Source organism: Phodopus roborovskii, unplaced genomic scaffold (genome assembly GCF_943737965.1).
Source record: "Phodopus roborovskii unplaced genomic scaffold, PHOROB, whole genome shotgun sequence".
In the NCBI taxonomy this organism is placed as follows: domain Eukaryota; kingdom Metazoa; phylum Chordata; class Mammalia; order Rodentia; family Cricetidae; genus Phodopus; species Phodopus roborovskii.
Window position 1 is genome coordinate 793,747 of NW_026126611.1, and position 23,410 is coordinate 817,156.

At 36.2% G+C, this 23,410-nt stretch overlaps 2 protein-coding genes across 2 annotated transcripts in view; both read right to left on the bottom strand.

Annotated features, from left to right (window-relative positions):
- The window catches only part of Fam120b (family with sequence similarity 120B), a 417,663-nt gene that overhangs the window by 202,923 nt on the left and 191,330 nt on the right, over positions 1-23,410 (bottom strand). The window lies entirely within an intron of this gene.
- Positions 1-23,410, bottom strand: part of Chd1 (chromodomain helicase DNA binding protein 1) — a 62,248-nt gene that overhangs the window by 13,019 nt on the left and 25,819 nt on the right. The window contains exons 11-25 of the mRNA XM_051206094.1: positions 23,124-23,251; positions 21,505-21,721; positions 19,919-20,008; positions 18,394-18,584; positions 17,048-17,236; positions 14,562-14,724; positions 13,665-13,817; positions 9,676-9,747; positions 8,927-9,076; positions 7,374-7,522; positions 7,039-7,135; positions 6,853-6,948; positions 4,680-4,856; positions 2,174-2,334; positions 543-584 (exon numbers count right to left, since the gene is read on the bottom strand). Of these exons, the coding sequence (XP_051062051.1) occupies positions 543-584; positions 2,174-2,334; positions 4,680-4,856; positions 6,853-6,948; positions 7,039-7,135; positions 7,374-7,522; positions 8,927-9,076; positions 9,676-9,747; positions 13,665-13,817; positions 14,562-14,724; positions 17,048-17,236; positions 18,394-18,584; positions 19,919-20,008; positions 21,505-21,721; positions 23,124-23,251 (2,075 nt within the window). The remainder of the gene's footprint in view (positions 1-542; positions 585-2,173; positions 2,335-4,679; positions 4,857-6,852; positions 6,949-7,038; positions 7,136-7,373; positions 7,523-8,926; positions 9,077-9,675; positions 9,748-13,664; positions 13,818-14,561; positions 14,725-17,047; positions 17,237-18,393; positions 18,585-19,918; positions 20,009-21,504; positions 21,722-23,123; positions 23,252-23,410) is intronic.

Consider the following 23,410-nt stretch of genomic DNA (forward strand, 5'->3'; position numbering starts at 1 on the left):
TTAACATCTAGGGCTATTGCCACCATCTAAAATAAACCATGAAATATTGTTGCATTTTAAGCAATCCAGCTCAAAATAAAATAAAATTTATCTCCATTTTGTAAGTTTTAATAAGAAAGAAATGAACAAACTAATGTGAGTCTTTGCTGGCCCATATTCATTAAGTTTACTACTACAAAGAACAAAAAAACAGTCAGTGGATACGTTAGTAATTTAGTCCCACTGTAGTAAATCTGTACTCTTTCTTGTTAATGAAAAAGAAAATAAGATTAAAAAAAATAATAAACTGTGAAAACTGCATTACATTTACCAAAATGCAATTTAAGGTGCATTTTGCAGACATTTATTTACAGACAAGAATATTCTGGAGACTTAAAATCATACAAACCTATTTAATTATTAATCTGCAACTTAGTCTCTACCAATTTTTAAAAATACTAATTAAAGCAAATTCAATCAAGTAGCTAAATTGAATGGCAACTAAATAAGTAAACAATATATTACACATTTCATAACCATATAAGAATGGCAAATGTATTTACCTTTCCAGAGGGCCACCAAATTTCTTATAGCTCTTGATAAACCTAACAGGAAATAAATGTTTGGTTCAAATGTGTTTTATAAGCATGTGTTTATATATATGTTTATATACATACACATATATACATAAACATATATATAAATATATAAAGTATTTAAGTGGACCAGGGATGTAGCTCAGTGGTATAAATCTTGCAGAGAATACACAAAGGCCCTGGATTTGATTCCCAGCACTGTAAAAAAAACAAAACAATAATCACAGGCACACACAGACCCCTCTCTCTGTATTCATAATGCATATAAAAATAAGAAATATTGTTGGAATCAAGCATGGTAGTGCACTTCTAAAATGCTATTGGGAGGTGGAGGCAAGGGGATAAGGAGACCCTGTGTCAAAAGAAACACTTTTTAGTAAAAAACTTAAAGGACTGTTCCCCTGATTTTAAAAAAAAAAAAAAAATGAAGAAATTAAGCTATAAATTGTTAGGACATTAAATTATACCAAATAAAACATTGCAACACCCAAAAGAAGCTAAGATAGCAATATAAATAAAACAATAGAAGCTAATTTTTATTTTAGAAATTACTTTATTATTTTCATAAGACATTAAAAAAATAAAAGGTCCAAAGCTACCACAGGAAGTGGAGTATCTCCAAGGTGACCACCAGCTACTCACTATGTATGCCTCATCACATTCCTAAAGCTGACCAGGGTTTACTCAAAGATTCATTCAGGTGATCGTTATACCAACAATGGAAAACAAAAATTTATGTCACAACAAAGCAACTTAAGTGGTTGATAGATGAGGGAAAATATCCAGAAAGTAGATGAAATGCTTCTTCAACTAAAGACAGAAAGTCCAACAAATCAGATGGTCATAAAAGTTCCCTTAATGAAAACTAACAATGCATTTAGTTTTCTTGTAGGAACAATGAGGAAGAGCTTTGTAAGGTCTATGATTTAAAGGAAAAGAGTTAAAAATAACTTGAAAGAAACAAACTTCTAAAACACAAAAATGAACAAGCTTTTTTTTTTTCTTTTAAATCAAACTTTACAGGTGAAGCTACTGCATAAGCTTGGCTGTTTTTACTCCCCTTGACGAGGTGTGCACACAAGTGTATTCTGAACAAAGGCAGGTTTATCCTCACAGCCAGTCAGTTTTGTTGTTTGTGGTGCTGAGGATGCAACCCAGGTTCTTAGACAGCAGAGCCTGACTCTGCTGCTGAGTTCCATCCCAGCCCCAGAAATGCACGGCTACTTTCTAAGAGCAATCACCTCAAAGTTAAACAAGAAAATTACAGAGCTAAATTAACCACCTGCATAATAGTAATGCTGGCAAACATAAATGTAGTACAAACCAAGCTAAAATGTAATTTTATTGTTCAAGGGAACATTCTGAACCATAGTAAGAGGAAACAATTTTAATATTCAAGTGGTGTAACAATAAATAACATGCAAACATTAGATGTTACACCTTTTGTTCAAAGTTATAATCAATATTCTAAAAGCAGAACTCCCCAAATATCTAATTTTACCCTCTAAAACTCCTTAATCCAGTTTTTATATTTAGTTTCATGCTGTAAAAACACTGTAAAAACACCAAGTTAACAAAATGGTCTTATGTCCTCTTACCGCCTAATTTCTGCATCACTAAATCCTTTAATATTCTCCCGAGGGATGGTGCGTGGTCTGCCACGTTTCTTCGGTCGTTTCCTTTCTGAGATTGAGTCGCTATCAGACCCAGAGTACCGCCGGCTTCTACTCCGCCTCCCTTCATTTCCATTGAAACTTATCTGAAAAACAAAAACAAGAATATCCCGAAATACAGGATCAAGAAGGCTTGTTTCTTATAGGCAAAGATAAACATGGTGAACTACTGTAAAAACTTTTAAAACATTAATCCACATATGGAAACTATTCCAAAGCCAAAACAATTAATAATCAAATGAAAAATGATATCACATGCAATAATGAAAGGGTACTGGGTTAGTCAGTATCTGAGGCATTTTTATCAAGTAGCAAGAAAATAACCAGCTTTGAGTAAAAATATGATAATGGCTATTTATTGGCAATCCATTGAATGGCATAAATACAAAACTCCATGAGATGAATTATACTTAAAAGAAACAATGAAATATAATTTCTTTTTAAGAATATTCACTTGATAAACACTAAATAAGCATGGTCACCATCTGCAATGCTGAAAACTAGCAACAACAGGTACAATTCTTGTATGTCTGCTGTTTATTTAAAACAACAGGCTAATTCGGCAATATTCTATCATATACATCAAAAGTCATCATTGTACTGACCCAGACACATCGCTCCTAGGCATATTTCCTCAGAAATATGAAGGGGATTATACAGTAAAATTCTTTACATGGGAAAAAAAAAAATGAAGGGACCCAGGCATTTACGAAAGGGAAAATAGACAGACAATCCCCAGGATGGAATGCTGAGAAGCTACTCAAACATGTGTTGTAAAGGGAAGAAAACAAGTTACAAATTAGCATCAGTGCAAGCTAATCTCCAAAGGAGGGTGATTTCAAACACTGTGGATGCATATCACAGCAACATCACTAGGCTTGTATTTGCAGAGACAGATTCTTTTCCCTTTCTAGTATTTTCCTTCAAAACATTATTCTAAATAAGCTGATCATATATTTTCAAGGAAGAAAAGGGCACATGAATACCTATTTGTAACATTTTCTTCTTTTTCTTTTTTTAATCAATACACCAACACATAATCTGAATCTCACGAGTTTTTCCCAAGCTTTATGTTCCTAAAGGCTAAGAAGTCAGTAGATTCTTAATTTCATCTTACCCTTTCAAAAACTAATGTTTGCTTCCTGTACACTATTTTAAAAATGTCACTTTGGAGTCTGCAGAAACAAGCACAAATATGAAATATCATATATAGTAATCTTACATCTGCCTGTTGTGTAAGACATTAGTTGGGACACAGTTTCCAGCCAAACTGAAAAACTAATTTATAAAGCTGTAATTTTTAAACATACACCAAAGCTAAGTCACAGAACAACTTCAACATCTAAAAGTATTTGCAAGAAAGGAAGAAATTTAAATCCCAACTCATTTGTGGGAACCCCGGTGGTAGAAAATCAAGGACTATGAAAGAAGGGTACAAGGACTAAGCCAGCTGCAACTTACTAAAGAGGAGCATTAGCAAACACAAAACACAGGGCACTGTGTTGAAGGGCTGCAGCGAAACCCACAAAGCTTGTGCTGGGTGTTAATAAAGGCCAGCAGCGCAAATGACTTCAGGAAACTGACTTTCAAAGTGCAAGCCTAAAAAAAGACCCTTTCCTCTTAATGACCCCAAGGCATAGAAGACCTGGGGGGAGGGGGGGAGAATTATTTTTCCTGTGGAGGTAGGACAAGGACAGAAGTTTCTCATTTAAAATGTAGTAAGATGCCAAAACACTCAGTAATCGAGATGTTAAAATGCAATATCCCAACAAAAGGAAAACAGAAATCTAGTACTAGGTGTTTTTCTTTTCCTGAAGACATTAAAAACATACTGGGAAAACCTCTCAATTAAATTATAGATCCAAAAAGCCAAATACAATATTGTGGAACAAAAGAAAATAACAACATATAATAAAATTTGCAAGATTCAAAAAAAAGGTTGTGTTTAAAAGAAAATTATGATACTGCATGTGATAATAGTGAAGAAAAATCTTAATTTATTTTCTAAACTCACAGCCTGTAAGAAAGTAAAAAACTAATTAAATCAAAAACAAAAGAAATGATAAAGAACAGAATCATAAAATAGTGAAACAAATAATAGTTCATTGAAAAACACAAAACGCTAATTAATCTGTACCTAGAATGATCAAGAAAAAGTTATACTAGGAATGAAGGGCATGCATCACTAAATATCTTAAAAATATAAAAATAGTAGGGAATGTTTCTAAGTTCATGTTTACAAATTCAACAACATGGGAGAAAAAGAACAAATTCCTCAGAAGAAACTATCAAACTCACTCAGTAAGAAAGATCTCCAAACATTCTTATCCATAAAAGAAATGCAAGTTCATAAACCAAACAAAAAGAGCATTTCGCTATAATTATTATGCGATACTGACATTGTAACAATATTCGAAAATTACAAGGTCACCTGCTTTGCACAGTTTCTCATTCTTGGGAGCATATAAATTTCTTCAAGTTCCTTTTGTCTTTCTTCCTCTTCTAATCGTCTTCTTTGATCTTCTGGAATGATTTCCTCCCAGTTCTTTGAATTTCTTTCAGGTTCCAATTCAATGTCATCTTCATCCATATTTGAAAAGTTGGCAACCTGATAAATTCCAGAATTTTAACACAGTAAGTATAACAGATAATATTTAACCCTAAGTCACATATTTATTTTTTTAAGGGAGAAATAGTAGTATTCCAGACAGAACTAAAACCTAAGTATCAGCCACCACTGTACCTGGCACTATCAACCCTAGCTAGTATCCCCAAATGAAATACAAGAAACGTTAATGTCAAGTGTTTGAGGCCAACCTTGAAAACCCTCTCCACTACCAACAACAAAACAAAACCTAAGTATCTCTAGACAATGACTATAAGTAAAATTATCACTGCTAATTATCGAGTTATTACTTCATTACAGCAAAGTAGATCTCTGGTTCCTCCTTCCTACAATGATTCTCTGTGCTGTTATTCAACATTATTAATTAATAACAAAACTCAAGGCAGAAAACAGACTAGTAGTTGACAAAATAACAAGGAAACCGTAATGTGTATTAGTAAGATGCTATATGACCTTCTGAAGGAATCACTAGACTAGTCTATGAACTATGAAGTGCCAAAGAATGCCTGCCCCTCCCCTTTCATAAAAACACAACACATAGAGTAACTGACAGATTCCTAAGGCCTTAGGTAAACAACTAGGTTTCTAGACCTTTGTTTCCTTCCCATTTCTAAAGGAATGGATAGAAATTAATTTGTGAAAATAATTTAATACATTTAAAGTTCTAAGGAGGTATTCAGCCAACACTCATCAAAGCTAATGTATGAAAACTCAAACATAACTGAAGACAAGGAAACTTATGCCTACTGTTCACAAAGAGCCTGAAGGTATTTATTGTCTAATATTAAAAATGTGCTCAGGCATGTCAGTACTCATCTGTAATCAAAGTACTGAAAAGGCTGTGTCTGGCAAGTAAGTTCCAGGCAACCATGCACTCTGTAAGTCCTTACCTCAAAGGTGGATGGATGGATGGACAAGTAGATAATAGATAATGATAAGATAGATAGACAGACCAAATAGGCAGCCAGCCATATAATAGTACCAATACACCGTGTACAAATAATCTGCATTTATTGTAGTTATTAGAGCTAGCATGCTTGCTTGTTTTCTTTTTTTCTTCCTTGCCTCTTCCTCATAAGCAATTAATCAAAGGCTAACAGTGCATTGTAAATACTGGAAAAACAATTTGCTAGATCAAGCCCTGAGTAAGTTTCAAAATCTTTATTTCATTTTTGTCTCCCCTCTGTTTCCCCAGTCTCCCTGTATCCTCCAGAGTGCTGAATGCGTGACTGATTCTAAGTCCCCGGTATTCAGATACGATAATTAGTATCTGTTGAATGAACAAATGTCAACTGATTCTAAGAACTAATGAGACTGGCGAGATGCAGAGGTACCTGTTCCTTGTCTTTTTTTGTTGTTGTGTTTGTTTGTTTGTTTGTTTTTGAGCCTGATCCAAGGAACCTGCCTTAAAAAAAAAAAAAAAAAAACCAAAAAACTAAACACTGCTCACCTCCCTGAAGTGAGGTCATTTATTTTGTGTCAGCCCTCAGCAAGCCAGCCACATTTACAAGTGTTACAAGAGTTATTTACTGGGTCTGATTTGCTGGAATATTATTATTTTTATAATTTTTCAATTAATTTTTGTTCAAGTCTACACCAACAAAAATAAAAATCCAAGTTGTGAAGGAGACAGAATGAGGGATACTCAGGGGAATCTGAGTTGCAAGAGTAGACAAATATGATCAAAATAAGTGTATAAATGCATAAAATTTGCAAGGAATAAAAAAATATTATCTAAAATATCAGCTGAGAGTCTTAAGTCATATATTATCCTACAAATGTGGGAACATGCTGAGCATAATTCTTGCTATGAATTAGGAACCCATCTCACTCGATGAATTTAATTATCCATAAACAACCTGGTCTCATCAGGTGCTAACATTTTGACTGAGCACAACTTTTGTACTAACATAAAAGCTATCTTGTTAGTTCTGCAAGCCCGTAGCAAACCTGCACGATGGAGAAAGGAAAGGCCTACCTTGAACTGGGAAAGTAGCTCATCTCCTACAGTCAGGGGACCTGGCTCATTTTCATGAGTTTCAGCTCTCTTCAAGATTTCGTCTATATCCATTTCCTGTAGTAAAAGGATGTTTTTACTTTGCATGTTATTGAAGCTTTCCCTTATCTAACAGACAACACATACCCTGACGTAACTGGTACCAACCTGGGGCTCCTGCTCTTCTCCTTCGGGCTCCTTAAAAAGCTCCTCAGCACCAAACTTTAAGATAGCTGATAGCTCCTCTTTATTAAAGGGGGTAGAACTGAAAACAGGAAAAACAAAAACTCAATCTTAACAGCAATATTTTCATAACATGTTGACACAGAAAGTAAACATTCCTCTGGGCGATCAATCTGTAATGGTAAACCCAGAGGTTGTATGACGCCTCTAACACAAATCAGGCACTGAATACAGAACGCTGTTATTGACTCACAGAGATACAGTCAGAAAACATGAGCTCAAAGTGACCCAACACAGCATTTCTACAGCAAAGGCCCTACCTTGATGGTGCAGAGCCCGTGTGCAGCACCGTCTTCCCAGTGGTGTCCATTCTCTGGATCACAAGGTGATCTAAAACCATTTTCTTTTTGGCCCTTTCAAGAATATCCTCTTCAACCGAGCCCTTTGTAACCAGACGGTATATATTCACCTGTAAAAGGTGAGAAGCAAGATTCAGGGAAGAGGGTCTTTGCAAGCCTGAGTGCCCAAATGGCAGTACACTGTTTAGATCATCCTCTATGGTTTTCAAACTCTCAAAAATGTAAAACAAAGATCTTAAATTTTGTAACAAAGTATCACATCTGAAGCTAAAGTTCTGCCATTTATAAAACTATTTGAGGGACAAGAGAGACAGCTCCTTGGTTAAGGGCACGGGCTACTCTTTCAGGGGACCCAAATCCACATAGCTGCTCATAACTGTCTGTAACTCCAGTTTCAGGGGATCTGACATCTTCACACAGACATACATGCAGGCAAAATGCAAGTGAACACAAAATAAAAATAAATTATTTAAAAAAAAAATCAACTATTTGAATGCATCCTTCCTTCATACATTTTCCCTTTTTGCCTTAGCTCTGCTTAGTTGACCAAGAGCACACCTGAGATAATTTTAAAAAACAAACCATGTACAAAATGGGAACTGGATCCAGGCTAGCACCAATTGATTCCACAATAATCGCAACAGGAAGTGCTTTTATACGAAACATCAGAGGGAAGAAAGAGACACTGTGGTACTGAGCTGAGGAGTCTGGTTGGCCGTTCAGTGACGGCCAGGCCACTCCTCCTCACACCAGCCAGCCACAATGCCATGCTATCACATAATTATCTCCCACGGTCATGTGACGTGACCGTCCTGTGACCTGCTGTTGTCTCATAGAACTCCACCCCATATGTAATTAGGTTACTGTGTTCTTCAAGGTTCCCTGTGTCTTAGTGTTGGTACCCTCTTCTCAAGGGTCCTCTGGAAGAGCAGCCAGTGCTCTTAACCATGGAGCCATTTCTCTACTCCCAGGAGTGATCTATCTTTAAATTATGATTTATCTAGTGGGGGGGGGGGCTGTAAATTCCATCTTTTACAGTTTCTTTGATCATCATGTTTTGTTCCAGATCTGTTCATTCTAGGACACTGCAGAGATGATAAAGTTGTATGAACCACTCCCTGAGAGAAACTTTAACATCAACAAACGCTTCCTGGCCAAAGAATCAGGACCACCTTGCTCTGTTCTACAGCAGTGGATGGCTATAAACACAATCTGTCAGCTGGGGCTGGCCACTGTGTATACAGAAACGTGTGCCCTTGTGTACTCACGTAATACGTAAGCCAACAAATGAAAGTTTATGTTGAAAAGGTAACATTAGTTCTAGTGACAATCGAAACAAAATGCAAAGCCTGACACAAAGTTCTCTCAGTCCTGTCAGACTCTGGATTCCATGCTGCTCATCTAAAACTGTGACTGGGTCTCAATCATCTTCCCATTGCTTTAGTCAAACCTACACAGTCATTTTTAAAAAAGAAGAAAAATGCTCAAAACAGTCAAATAACAAGTTAAAATACCTGCTTCTTCTGCCCAATCCGATGAGCTCTTGCTTGAGCCTGGAGGTCATTTTGCGGGTTCCAATCAGAATCAAATATAACAACAGTGTCAGCAGAGGCTAGGTTGATGCCTAAGCCCCCAGCTCTTGTAGAAAGCAAAAAGCAGAAATCCTACAAGGAATTTTAAATATATGAAAATTTAGATCCCCTAATCTGTTACTGACAGACACAAAGTAATTTACAACTGATTTTCTGAATTAAGTGTTTTACTAACACTATGAAATTGAAAGGCAACATAAAAAAAAAAAAAAAAAAAAAAAAACTAATAATGCTGTTTTGTGGCTCAAGTGGTAGCACACTTGCCTAGCAGCACAAGGCCCTGAAGGCCCTGGGCTTGATCTCCAACAATGTAAATAACAACAATGAGCATCAATCAACAAGATTTCAAAACATAAACCCATGTAGTAGTAATAGACAGAATGCAACATAGTACTTATTACATCAGATAAAAACAGGAGGTTGAAATAGCAGCCATTTTTTCTTAAAAAACACAAGTCACACAACAAATCTTCATGACAGAAGACTACTTTATACTGAAGTAAATTAACTATATGTTAAAACACTAGTGACAGATCACATTTAACATATAATACAAACTTAAAAGCTAGTGAACGCAGACCAGCAGCAACTCTTTAAAAGCAGAGGACATCTGATGAGTCACCCAAATGAAATAATTAAAGCACAGTGTATAACTTTAATGACATTCATACCTCTGACCCCTCGGCATTAAAGTGGTCTAGGGCTTGTTTCCTCAGCTCCCCTTTTATTGATCCATCTAATCTCTAGGATAAAACACATTAAAATACTTCACAAACCACTGCCACAGGTTAAACAACTAAAATCACTAAGCCCAGTGTGGTTACTGGACAACAGCACTAGAACTGCCTGAGAACAAAGAATGGTTTTCACGGAGCCCAACCCAAACTCTCCATTTAGCTATTTCTGAAGAATAGTCTCAAAGACACAGTCGAATCTGGTCAAGCAGCCTCCATGAGTGGCTTCTTCAACTCAGGCAAGTGACTCCAGTCTTCCCCCTTACCTGTTTCTTTGACAGTACAGTCAGAGAAAGAACAACACAGCAGCTAATAAAGTGCTTACTAAACATTAGCTATGACTGAGCGTGGGGTGTGACTTCATAGCAGAGAACTTCTGCCTAAGAACATGTGAGGTTTGTGGTTCAATCCCTGGCATGGGGGGGGGGGGCTGTTACATAAATACGCATTGGCTGTACACTAGAACTAACTTGCTACTCCAATCCATCCATTTTCTTTTCTTTTTTTGCCTCATGTGTGAGGCAAGCACTTTCTCATCCGAGCTACATCTATCTATGCCCATGAGCCATGCTTTTCAGTGACACATTAAATACGTACCATTGTGGGAAGCAATATGCCAAGCTCTGCTTTGTTGGCATGTACATTTCTTATAGCTGATAACATTTTTTAATATTTATTTATTTATTACATATACAGCATATACACCTGAAGGCCAGAAGATGGCAACAGATCTCATTATAGGTGGTTGTGAGCCACCATGTGGTTGCTGGGAATTGAACTCAGGACCTCTGCAAGAGCAGACAGAGCTCTTAACCTCTAAGCCATCTCTCCAGCCCCAGCTGATAACATTTAATAATTATTTTTGGTACTAATTCTCCATTGATAAAGGAGAATATAAAATGGAAGCTTTTAACAAGAAAATAACTAACATGCAGAAATCTATCCATAACCAGAGTTATAGTCATTGCTGGACCATTCTAATTTTCAGTACCATCAAAAAAAAAAAAAAAAAATAGCTGAGGATTGGCACAAATGTAAACCTTTATTCACAGATAATGGCTGCTTGAGAAATGGAGAGTTGGGTTGGAGAATTAGCTCAGTGGGTAGAGCAGACCCTGGATTCGGTCCTCAGCTGGGGTTGGAGGTTGGGTGTTGGGCATTTGGGGAGTGAAAAGTCTAAAGCAATTCTACTTAAAATCAAGATGAATAACCAAGTATTTATGACACATGTAAATCAGCAACAAAACCAACAACAAAAAATTACGGCACTATTTACAACAGTAAAGACAAAAATGCAGGAAAATATTATAATACAAAATATATACAAAAATGTTTTGGTTTCTGAGAGTGTGGCTTGGTGGTGGTGCACTGAGTTGGATCCCGGTGTCACAAAAATCCAACACAGGAGAAAGTGTATTTTTGGTTACTTGATAAGATTTACTTATTTTTTATTTTGGGTTTAACCTATAAAACAAAACTAACCAAACTGAAACCTAGGCTATGACTTAGTTGAGTTTCAAGTTTCAAATAGAGTACAGGTAAAGCAGGTTGTTTTACTGTTTGCCTGTTTGTTTTTGAGACAGGGTCTGTGCATCCCTGACTGGCCTTAAACTCAGAGATCTAACTGCCTCTGCCTCCTCAGTGCTAGAATTAAAGGCGTGAAATAACATGCCCGACAAAATGGATCCTTTCAAAATAATTTTTCAACCATATCCTCATTTAGATTTATTAAAGCCCTACCTCCTCCTTCCATTCCCAGACTCTTACAGTCTCTTCAGTTTAGATTAGTGAATTTCTCACACATACATTTACAGCTTACTGTCCATTCCCTTAAATCGGCTACATCGATCACCACCAGCCACACCCTTCCCACCTCTTGGTCCTGAACTTTGCACCAGTACTTTCCTGATACGACATGAACTTCCTTGGAAAATGAAGAGACAGTGTATGTTAAAGTCACAATTTTTTAAAGATTATTTTTAGTTATGCGTGCATGTGTGATTCTATACGTCCTTAAAGGCCAGCGGAAGATGTCAAATCAGCGGGAGCTACAAGTGGTGAGGAATCAGCCGGCTTTGTGTGCTAGCAACCAACTCAGATCCTCCAAGGGCAGCAAGGTCTCTAAACCCGCTGAGCAATCTCCGGCCCCGCGCCATTTTTAAAGATGCCTGGGACTGCTTGAGCACCTGAGGAGGCTCAAGTGGGAGGATCTTGTTCAGGGTCAGTATGACCCTGAAAAAGAGTACAAGGAAAGGGTGGTGATGTAGCTATTCTGTATGTAGGGCATTTAGCTAGGATATACAAGGCCCTGTATTCATTCCACAGCACTATATAAAACGAGTATGGCTGCACATGCTAAGTGCTTGAAGGAGATACAAGCAATGGAATCCACGGTTACACAGTGAGTTCAAAGGCAGCCTGAGTTATAGAAGAAAAGAATTACAAGATTTTTTCCTAATGTTTTTGTGTTATAAATGTGGCTTTAACTCTAAAAACTCTGTTTTAATTTTATTTTTGACTGTGTATATGCACACATGCATGCAAATTCCCTCAGAGACCAGAATAGAGTGTGGGATCCCATAAGGCTGGAGAGACTGCTGTTGTAAAAAACCACCCAAACTGAGTACTAAGAATTGAACTTAGGCTCTGAAAAAGCAGGAGGTAGCCTCATTTGCTTCTGTCTCTCCAGTCCCAAGAAAATCATTTTGAGGAACTGATTCTCAGTGGTTCTGAAATGGTTCAAATCTTCCCCCAAATGTGAAGTCTAAGCCAGGGGGAAAAAAAAAATCATGTTTCTTTTCCATTAAAATAAAAGTTACAAATTAGTAAAACTAGAATGGTCATGTATCATTGATTTTTGATGTGGCTTAAATAAATATAAAAGCATTTCCTTCTGAGGGGTAATCAAGGAATGAAGAAGTTTGAGCTGAGGACTGGAGCTTTTAGATGCATTTCTGTGCATTTATCACTTGATACAGCACAAACTGCTGTTTAGTTACAAAAGGTAGTACTGCTCTGTTTCCCCTTAAATTACTATGTATGTATGTTTGTTTTTTATGAACTAATATCACCCAGTAAGTGTCTTTCACAACACGTAACAGGTGCAGTATTTCTACTTGTAAACTACATGAGTAACAAAACACAGAGTAAGCTTCAACAGAGTAGAGACTCTATATACTAGTTTCTAAATACTCTTCTGCCTATATTAAATCAATACCACTCACTAGCTGTGTGTACTGAATGTCTGCTATGTGCCTGGTACTATTCCAAGGGGGACAGTAAGATGACTTGGTAAGTACAGGTGTTTGCAAAGCAAATCTGGGGACCTGAGTCTAATCCTGGAGCCCACATGAATGTAGGAGATTTCCTGACCTCCAAGAGAACACCCATGAGCAAACACTCACACACAATTAATGAAAAAGAAATAAATCATTAGGTGTAAAGTACTGAGAATATGGCCTGACTCTAATATTAAAACATTCTCAGGGGAGGCTTTACTTTCACTGAGTGTCATCTTGAGTCTTAAGCAGACTGACAGGGTGTAAGCCTACTCTGACCTGCTCTCATCTCTAGTTTTATTCAGCAAACCATGGATCAGGCTAACCATCACAGCCTGCACCATTAGGCAGTGTGTCTACAGCTGGCTTCTCCTTCCTCAGACTTCATCTGAATTCACAGAGCTTCCCTTCAGACCTTTTAATCTAGAAACACTGTCTTAGCCCAGCTTTTAACAGTATACAACATAGAAGACAGAATTAAAATTAGTGGAAAACAAATGAAACTCCTAGAGAGAGCAGTGACAAATATAATAATTCTCTAAGTATATGTTTAAGAGAAATATAGCTTATTTACAAAATAATTGCAAACGTAATTCTACAAAATAAGCTCAAGAACATGGCAAAACTTAAAAACAATGAAATGCTTACTTGAAAGGGGAATTGACGATACTTCAAATATTCTGCAAGTATATCTAACATCCGCACCATCTGAGAAAAAATGAGTACTCGGTTGCCTCTTTCTCTTAGGCGAATTAACAGCTTGTCTAGAAGAATTAATTTTCCGCTACTACGGATTAAGTGCTAAAGAAACAATAAATTGAAACTATTACAACATGTGATAAAGAAATAAATAGTAGTACAGTGATCCACTTAATACTGCAGTTGCTCCAATTATTTCCAATTGAGATTTTAAGTTTTTCATAATGCTGAAGAGAAACTTATTTTAGCCTCTAAAAATGTCTAGGATTTTTCCCATTTCACTCTATTACATAAACTAAACCACCCTAGCCATGCACCACTACACTCGTAATGTTTAGCCAAAAAATGGTGCTGGCACTTACACTATTTCTCCAAGTCTTAGCCAAAACAAGCATACATTTAAAAATAATAATAATAGCAATTAAACAAACAATACTACTTTAAAAGCAAGCAAACATTTTCTTTTTAATTCAAAGATCCTCATCCCCAATCAAGCACCTTCCAACAGTAACAGAGGGTACAGAGGGTAGAATCTGTGGAAGCAAGCCCTCCTTCAGACTTCCATCTACAACCAGATTCAGCCACATCACAATCAAGGGCACACAAGTGAATTTTTGTCTGACAAATCAATACAACCCACTGCCTTGGAAAACTATGCTCATAAATTCTAATTTTAAAAACTTTCATAAACATAAAAAATAACCAAGACCATTATTTAAATGAAACATTAGCCAAAGAGAACTTCTGACGAATATATTATTAAATCACTATGCCATTTTAAGCTACAACTGAAATATATATTCTTAGAATTCTGCTTTAGCAAAAGTAATAGTTAAAAATTCTTACTTGTAAGGCCTCCTGTTTATTATAGAATTCATTATTATCTGGTGGTTTAATGAGGTAGCAATGGTTACAACATTTCTTTAGCTCCATCATAATGTTCAAAAAGCCTGAGGTACTGCCCTTGGAACCTTTGCTGAGGGCTTTGTAATTCCTAGTTAAAATCCATCTTCAAAAACAAAAGTCACACAAACAATGTTCAGCAGATCACCAAGACAAATCCTGAAAACTTAAAAGACAACACTAGTACCAAATCAAAATTTCACCATTCTGAAGCTCATGATTAGATACAGGATGGACTGAACTTCATGTGTTAAAACTTAAAAAACAAACAAACAAAAAGCCATGTGACTTATCTAATCCATCAACTACACACAAAGACTTTATATAGAATAATAAATACATTAATCCTTCAGTTTTGTGGAAGGATGGGTCCACTGTATCAATCTTATTACAAATTTCATTCCATCTGACAAGTTTTTAGAACATTTTTCATGGTTTCATGAGAATACCTGGCTCCAGTCACACTGTTCTCTCTAAACTGTAATTATGCAAAGCATGTATACCTTAAAACACACTCTCCAAGACCTACTTTAGTTATCAATTAACTTCCTTTCCTGCAAATTTAGCTTATGCCCAAACACCTAGATAGTCTTTCATCATCTTCCTTTTTTACTGGTTACTCAGCATTTGCCTGAACTTACTTAGAAGGCAAACAGGAGTCCATGTGCAATGCTTGATTCTGTAAGAGGCCGTAAAGGCTCAACACTTATTTTACTGTATTTAGAATTTTCCTGTGTGTTTCTCCAGAAGAAAGAGTCAAGGCTAATTTGGGCATTAGTTAGGATTGTCTCCACCACCACACCACCAACCCAGCAGGAAGCGTATACAAAATGTATAACCATACTTTATTACCACAGTAACAAGGAAAGTACCCAGAGGATACATAAGTTTATAGCAAACAATCAATACTGAGAAAATTACAGGGGTTATATCTTTCTCCTTTTAACTTCTCTAAACTTTTCTCATTTTTAAATTTTCCCACTCTTCCAAATACAACAACCCCAAACAATAATTAATAAGATTACCCTTTTCCATTATAAAATATTCCCTCCAGAAACAAAAACCCAAATCTAAACAATCACCTGATTTACAGGAAATAAAGGGAATATTTTTAAACATTCCAGAAGTATATACTATGCTAAATCAATGCTGTGTAAAAACTTATCCAGAAAACCATTTCCCTTATCGAAGGGATGTTAAGGAGAAACAAAGAGGGAGAACCTACAAATGCAGCACTCCATTGCCACAGGAAGATCTTATTTCTGAAAGAAGCAAAACTGAAAAGTTTGAGGTAGCATAGAAAAGTCTGATTGAACACTGGCTTCAAAAAGTTTTAAAATGTTAAAGTTGGGTGATAATATTTTTAAATTATTGGATGTGGAAAAAATATGGGTAAAAAAACTACCTGTGACATATTTTAAAAGAACAAGGAATTGGAGAAATAGATAAAATCAGAGTGATAACAAACTAGGTCAAAGGTACCTGGTAGTACTTTTCAATGTAGTCATGCCCAATTTCCCAGCTTGCCTGGAACTCATAAGTGCCCAAATGGACTTGCGATCTCAATCTCACCCTAATAAATCCCCGAGTCTAATTACAGTGTGCACCATAACACCTTCAATAAATCCAATTATAAGGGCATGGTACTTACAGATTCTCAGCATAAAATTTAACTGCTTAAAAGATTACAAATATAGTTATAATATCTCTTTGTACAAGTAAATATTTGAGTGGATCTTAGTACATATTTTAGTTTTTATTCTTTGAAATGTCATTAAATAAATTTGAAAAAAAAACTTAACACAAGTATGATTTCTTCATGTTCTTTAAAAAAAAAAAAAAAAAAAAAAAAAAAGAGGTTTAAAGCTAGGAAGTGGTGGCACAGGCCTTTAATCCCTGTGAGTTTGAAGCCAGCCTAGTCTACAAAGCTACACAGGGAAACCCTGTCTTGAAAAATTAAAAAAAGGTTTAAAATTTTGTCTCAGGTTTCTTTAACTCTGACAATTACTACATTACTGAACACATTAGGCGAAAAGTAAAAACATACGGGAGCACATAATGACATTAAAAATGTGGCTCAGTGGTTAAGTGCACTTGCTACCCTTGCAGAGGACCTGGGTCCAGCTCCCAGTACCCACGCAACAGTTCATAAGTACCTGTCTCTCAAGTTCCAGTGGACCCTATGTTCTACTGTGACCTCTGCTGGCATCAGGCAGTACACAATACCCATAGGTACATGCAGTCTCCTAAGTCTTTTGAGACAATGATTTAACCTTGGATCCAGCATTAATGCTACCTGCTAATTAGCCACAGGATAAACTTATCCACAAGTTGAATGAGTTGCTATTACTCTAAGCCCCTGGATGTGAGAAATGGGCACCATAAGGACAAAGACAGTTAACTCTGAATTACGTGTTCTGTTAGCTTACTTGTAGTATTGTTTTTGTAAAGCACTCATTTCCATTCTTAAAATCTGCTCAACCTTGGCAGGAAGAGATTTTTCTACATCTTTCTTAACTCTTCGTAACAGAAATGGCTCAAGCTCCTTGTGGAGGCTTGCATAACCATACTCTCTGCCTTTGCCATGTTCTTCTTCAAAATCTTCCCAGGAGGAAAACCTAAAAAATTTAAAGAGTCATTGAAAATAAGCAAAATTATATATTAGACTTAAAATTAATCATCTCTAAAAGTTTCCCACACAAGAAATCCCTCCTATACATATATACACATGTAAATGTAAATATGTGTGAGCATATATGTATATATGTATTTATAAGCATATGAGTGAGTATGTATGATCCAATCTAAGATACAGTGCCTTCAAGGCTAGCTTGAGCAACTTAGGAAGTCCCTACCTCAAAACAAAAAGTAAAACACGGGCTGGATAGCTCATGTAGACCACTTCCCTAGCATGTGTGATGTAGTATGAGGCTCATCTTGTAGAACTGCACCAAAAAGATGAAATATATATACATTTTTAAATAAAGTTATAATTTATACTTTACAACTTTACATATATGTAAGTTTTATATACATAAAGTTGCAATTCATATATTCATATAGATGAATAAAGTTGTAATGACTATTCTGAATTAAATTCTTCAAGGACATGAATAGTTCTTACTAAAATATTTCTTACAAATACCATGTAAAGTTCAAGAGAGAGAAAGAAATGTATATGTGGCCTGTGACAATTATTTAACCTTTTCTAGCCTAATTTTCATTTACAAAGTAAGATTATTAGCACAAGACTACTAGCACACTCTGTGGCTATTGTAATGTAACTGATACTATTAAATATAAAGAATAATAGTATTCTAGTTTTCCAAGTAAGGTGTATTTTGTACATATGCAAAATTAATTAAAATAATGTTGCTATAAAGAGACGATCCAACGGTTAAGAGAATCTGCCGGCTCTCCAGGGAAACTGGGTTCCATTCCCAGAGACCACAAGACAGCTTACTCCAGGTCTATATCTCTACTTCCAGGGAAATCAATGCCCTCTTCTGGCTTCCTTAGGCACTGTGTGTTACATGGTACACATACATATATGCAGGAAAAACACTCACACACATAAAAAAAATTTTAATGTATACATTGCAGTTTATGTCTAATACTTTAAAAATTCACATTACAAATCCAAAAATTATTCCAACCCATTTTTTTTTTCAATTTTAATATGTGACCCAATGTCATTTAAACCACTAGCCTGATCCCTAAAATTTGCCCGACTGAATCTAAGCATATAAACTATACATGTCCCAGGTTGTCTTACTTTTCTGGCATAATGAAATGTAGCAATGACCAGAGTTCTTTCAGGGAGTTTTGTAGAGGAGTTCCAGTAATAAGAAGACGATGATTAGATTTAAAATCAATTAAAGTTTTATATAGCAGGGAATCATCATTTTTTAATCGATGTGCTTCATCAACACCTATAAATGCCCAATTTAGACCACCAAGGAATGCCTTAAAATGAACAAAAGAACAGTTAATATATTTAGAGAAGAATTCAAATTTAACTATTATTTGATCTGAACTCAATATACTACATGAGGCAAACTAAAATTAGAAACTAAACTGGGCACTTGGAAGGCACAGACAGGAGGAACTCTATGACTTCAAGGCCAACCTGATCTACAGTAAGATTCAATACAGCCAGGGCTAAACAAAGAAACTCGGAACTTAAAGAACCTGGGTGGGTGGGTGGATGTTTTTCAAGAGTCAACTGTAATCCTCAAATCAAGTAACATACCATACAAAATAAAATTTCTTCAGTGAATAATTTAACCAACAGAAAACAGAGATTACCAGTCTATGTTAGCTTATACAATGAGAAAAAAGGAAGAAAGCCGATAATACCTACTACTTCAAAATTTTATACAAGACTTTTAGCCTAAGTCCAACAAAGGCCTCTATGAATAACAACTTCAGTGTCATGATTCAAGTGTAATAAGTATCGTTAATCATATGACTTCTTTAACAGTAGGTTTTTAACACATAAATTTAGGCCTCTTGAGACTGGAAATAGAGACCAAACCTGATTCTACTATTAATAGCTATGTAACTAACAGTAGACAATCATGATGCTCTGTGAGGACTTTTCAATAAAGTAGAAATAGCAAATAGAAACACGGAAGAATTAAATGGGGCAACAGTTAGTTATAAAGCATTTGATGGTAAGGGGCACTAACAGTGCTAGACAATATCCTGGTTAACAAGATACAGTCTAGAGTCATCTGAGAAATGAAACATCAGTTGAGGAACTGTTTGGGATCAAACTGGCCTATTGGCTTGTCTTGACTGCTCATTACTACAGGAGTGTTTAGGCCACCATCGGTGGCACCATCCCTAGGTAGGTGATCCTACTGTGTGTATTAATGCTATCTGAGCGTGAACATAAGAGCAAGTCAGCATGCTTGAACCTCTGCCCTGACTTCCTTCATGACTGTGATGACATAAGGCAAATAAGCTGTCCCTTCCCTACATTGATCTTGGTTCAGTGTTTCATCACAGCATACAGGAACAGAAATGAAACTACACTAACAAATAAATTTCACCTAAATAAGAAGAGATGAGAAATATTTTAGACTTTACAGACCAATGTGCTCTGTCACATCATTTCAACTTGTTTAAAATCCTTTCAAAATATGAAATTCATTCTCAGCTCAAGGGTCATTTAAAAGGTAAAAGTCCCAAGGTTACAGTTTCCAGACCTGTTCTATAACTTCAATATCCTTTCATTCTGACCCCAACACATGATACAGAGAAACTGACACTAACAGAAAACAAGTGATACATACCTTGTCCTTCAATAAAATTTCGTAAGTTGTTAAAAGTATATTAAATTTTAATCGTTTGGTCTGGGGATGCATCCATTCATGAGTTCTTATCTATTATGAAATTTTAAAGACAAATATAAGAACCGCCAAGTAAATTACATTTCTACTTAAATATCTAAAATGAATCAAAAGTCATTTGAAGTATACAAACATATAAGTGCAATAAAAGTAACTCTTTATAAAATCCAACATAATGGTTTTGCTGAACTAAAACCTTATATTAAGAAAATGGAGCAAACCTAATTTTATTACATTCCTTCCATTAAAGTCACATTTGGTGAAATTGGCAACTCACTAAGTAACTGTTGTGGAATATTATTTTAAGATGTGTTACATTTGTTTATGGTATGGAACATTCGTTTTTAATGATGCAAAGATGTGTCGCATCCTTTTACATTGCATTTGTTTAACTCTGTGAAGCTGTGATACTTTGCCTGTCTAAAACACCCGATGGTCTGATAAAGAGCTGAACAGCCAATAGTAAAGCAGAGAAAGGACAGGCGGGGCTGGCAGGCAGAGCGGATCAATAGGAGAGATTGGAGAAGATAAAAACGAGCAGGGTGAGGAGGAGGACCCCAGGGCAGCCACCCAGCTGCACAGCAAGCCACAGAATAAGGAGTACAGAAAGGTACAGACAAATAGAGAAAGATAAAAGCCCAGAGGCAAAAGATAAATAGACTAATTTAAGCTAAGAGCTAGAAACAAGCCAAGCTAAGAAAAAAAATCTGTGTGTGAGACTTATTTGGGAACTAACTGGATGGCAGGCTCCCCAAAAGAGTCAAAGAACAAAGAGTTAAAAACAACCCAATACAAGTAACATTATGGATGAAATATGGCATTTATGTTTTGTCTCACACAACTGCAAGGAGAGTAATATATAGAAGATGAAACAAGATTAGCAGCCAGTTAAAAGGTAAAACTTGAGAAGGGTATATATGAATGGTCACTGCACTCTGCAAACTATTCGTGAACATTTGAAATTTCCACAAAAAATGTAATTCTACATATTCATAATATGTTCATGTGTGCGTGTACTTGGAACATGTCTATAATGTTAGCACATGAGAAGCTGAGACAAAAGGATTGAGTTCAAAGCCAGCCTGAGTCTCAAAAAAAGGTATAGTTTCATGTGTGTTTGTGTATATATGTTCATAAGTACATAGAACATACATATAAACATATATATCCAACTATACCTGAACCGGGTATGATTCTTAAATGTGTTATATTTATCTGTTGTGTTAATGCACACCTGTATGTGTGTAGAGGTCAGAGGACATTTAAGTTTTCTCCTTTTACCCTTGTGGGTGCCAGGAATCCAATTCAGGTTGCCACCCTGGGTGGCAATCACCTTTACCATAAATCATTTCACCAGCCCCACAACTTGATTTTTATTATAACCAATTAAGCATGTGTTAGGCACTGATTTGTGGCAAATTATATGTTAAAATTAAAACTATGGAGACAAAACAAAACAAAAAAAACCACTTATACTCAAAGATAAATTTGTCTATCCTTCTAAATTTATGGAAAACAACACAACTTACCATGTTTCTGCTGTTTATGTCACCTAAATAAACCACTGCATTCATCTGAGACGCCCACGTCTGAATCTCCCTTTGCCAGGAAGTGAGAGTAGAAAGTGGCACAACTAACAGGAAAGGTCCGTACAACTGATGCTCATGGAACAGATAGTTCAGAAATGAGATCGTCTGTATTGTTTTTCCAAGGCCCATTTCATCAGCAAGTATACAACTGTTTCCTCTACAAAGTTAAAAACAAAAATCCATGTATGCAATAAAGGTCTAAATTCATGAAGAACTGGTTTCATGCCACACGCTCCCATGTTTTATATGAAGTTCTCTAGACTGAAACTCTTAAAGGGTATTTTATGCAATACACTATTTCTATCAGAAACATACAACAATAAACACAAGTATCATTAACATTAGAGGAAACATAAAATGAATAATAAAACATAATGCTAGAATGTGCTTTAGTATTACTCTTAGTTAATTACAAAACCAACATTGCAATCCATCTACCAGTAAGTATACTGGAGATAGATTAGAAAGTAAAAAGTATCTAGAATGAACAAAAGTGAAACGGTATAGCTAAACTGAAACCTAGAAAAACTGTGACCTCAAGAATAGGGGCTCCAGGAAGCAGGGGAAAAAAGTAAAGGAATAAGTTAGGAAAAACTAGGGAATGGAGAAATATTCCAGGAATAATGTGGATGACATCTAAAAATTATAATCATCAAGTAAGTTAAACTCAAACTTTATTAACGGAAATCAATCCTAAATTATGTATTTATAAAATCTATTCTTACTCTTTCAGCTTCTCTGGGCTTAACCATTAATCCCATCCATGTCCTTCATCATTACCTACTCTGGAAACACGATGTGGAGACAGGAAGGGAACTGGCTCCCCATGCTTTACCAGTTGGCTTTCAGTACCTTGAGAAGTAAGCATGATGATACTAAGCAGAAACCATCTATAACCTAGGTAGGCATGGTGGTGTACACCTAAATCCTAGCACCTGAGGTGAAAACAGGAGGATCAGGAGTTCAAGGCCATCCTTGGCTACAGAGTGAGTTTGAGGTCAGCTGGACCATGATACACTGCCTCAAAAACTAACAGTTAAAAGCAACTAAAGCAGACCCTCAAAGAGCCTGAGAAATAAAAGAGAAAGTAACTTATCAACAGTCAGGAAAATGTATGTACTGGCTGACCAGAGATAAATCCTAAAACTCTTACCTCTCTGACCAATTTCTATACAGCCAGTCAAAGAGACTGGAATATATAGTAGAGTCTGAGTGTCACTATCAAGAAACTATCAACGTTCAGGAGTTAGGGTTGTGAATCTAAAGGATGTGAAATATCTTAAACATGCCTTGATGAACACATTAAAATGAAGTGAAATAATGTTCCTCTTATTCCTGCCACAGACCCCAAAGCAGACCTGTAGTGCTCCCCGCACAGCAAACCTCAAGCAAACACTGCTTTGCAACAGTGTTTCAGCTTATAGAAATCAGATACCGCTATTAGATAGAGGAAACTTGACTACTGGTTTAACGTTTAAAGGAAGAACTTGGTAACCTATGAGGAAATGGTGAAGTCTCATCCTCTCAATGTGAACAGGTAACTACTAGAATATACTTACTTGCACCAAGAGTGAGCCAGCCAATTTAAACCATTCAGCTGATAGTCTCTCAGTTCTAAACCCTCATGTCCTCCAATATAGGATGGTTGCTTCTTCAGAGCTACAAATCTTGGCCTTTGTTTCAATACCTTTGGTCAGAACAAATATTACTATGTAGAATTACTTAATATAAAAAAACAAAATCATGCAGCTGGGGCGTTGGAGACAAGAGGAGGCAGGCAGTTCTCTGTGAGTTCGAGGCCAGCCTGGTCTACATACAGAGTGAGTTACAGGGCAGGCTCCAAAAC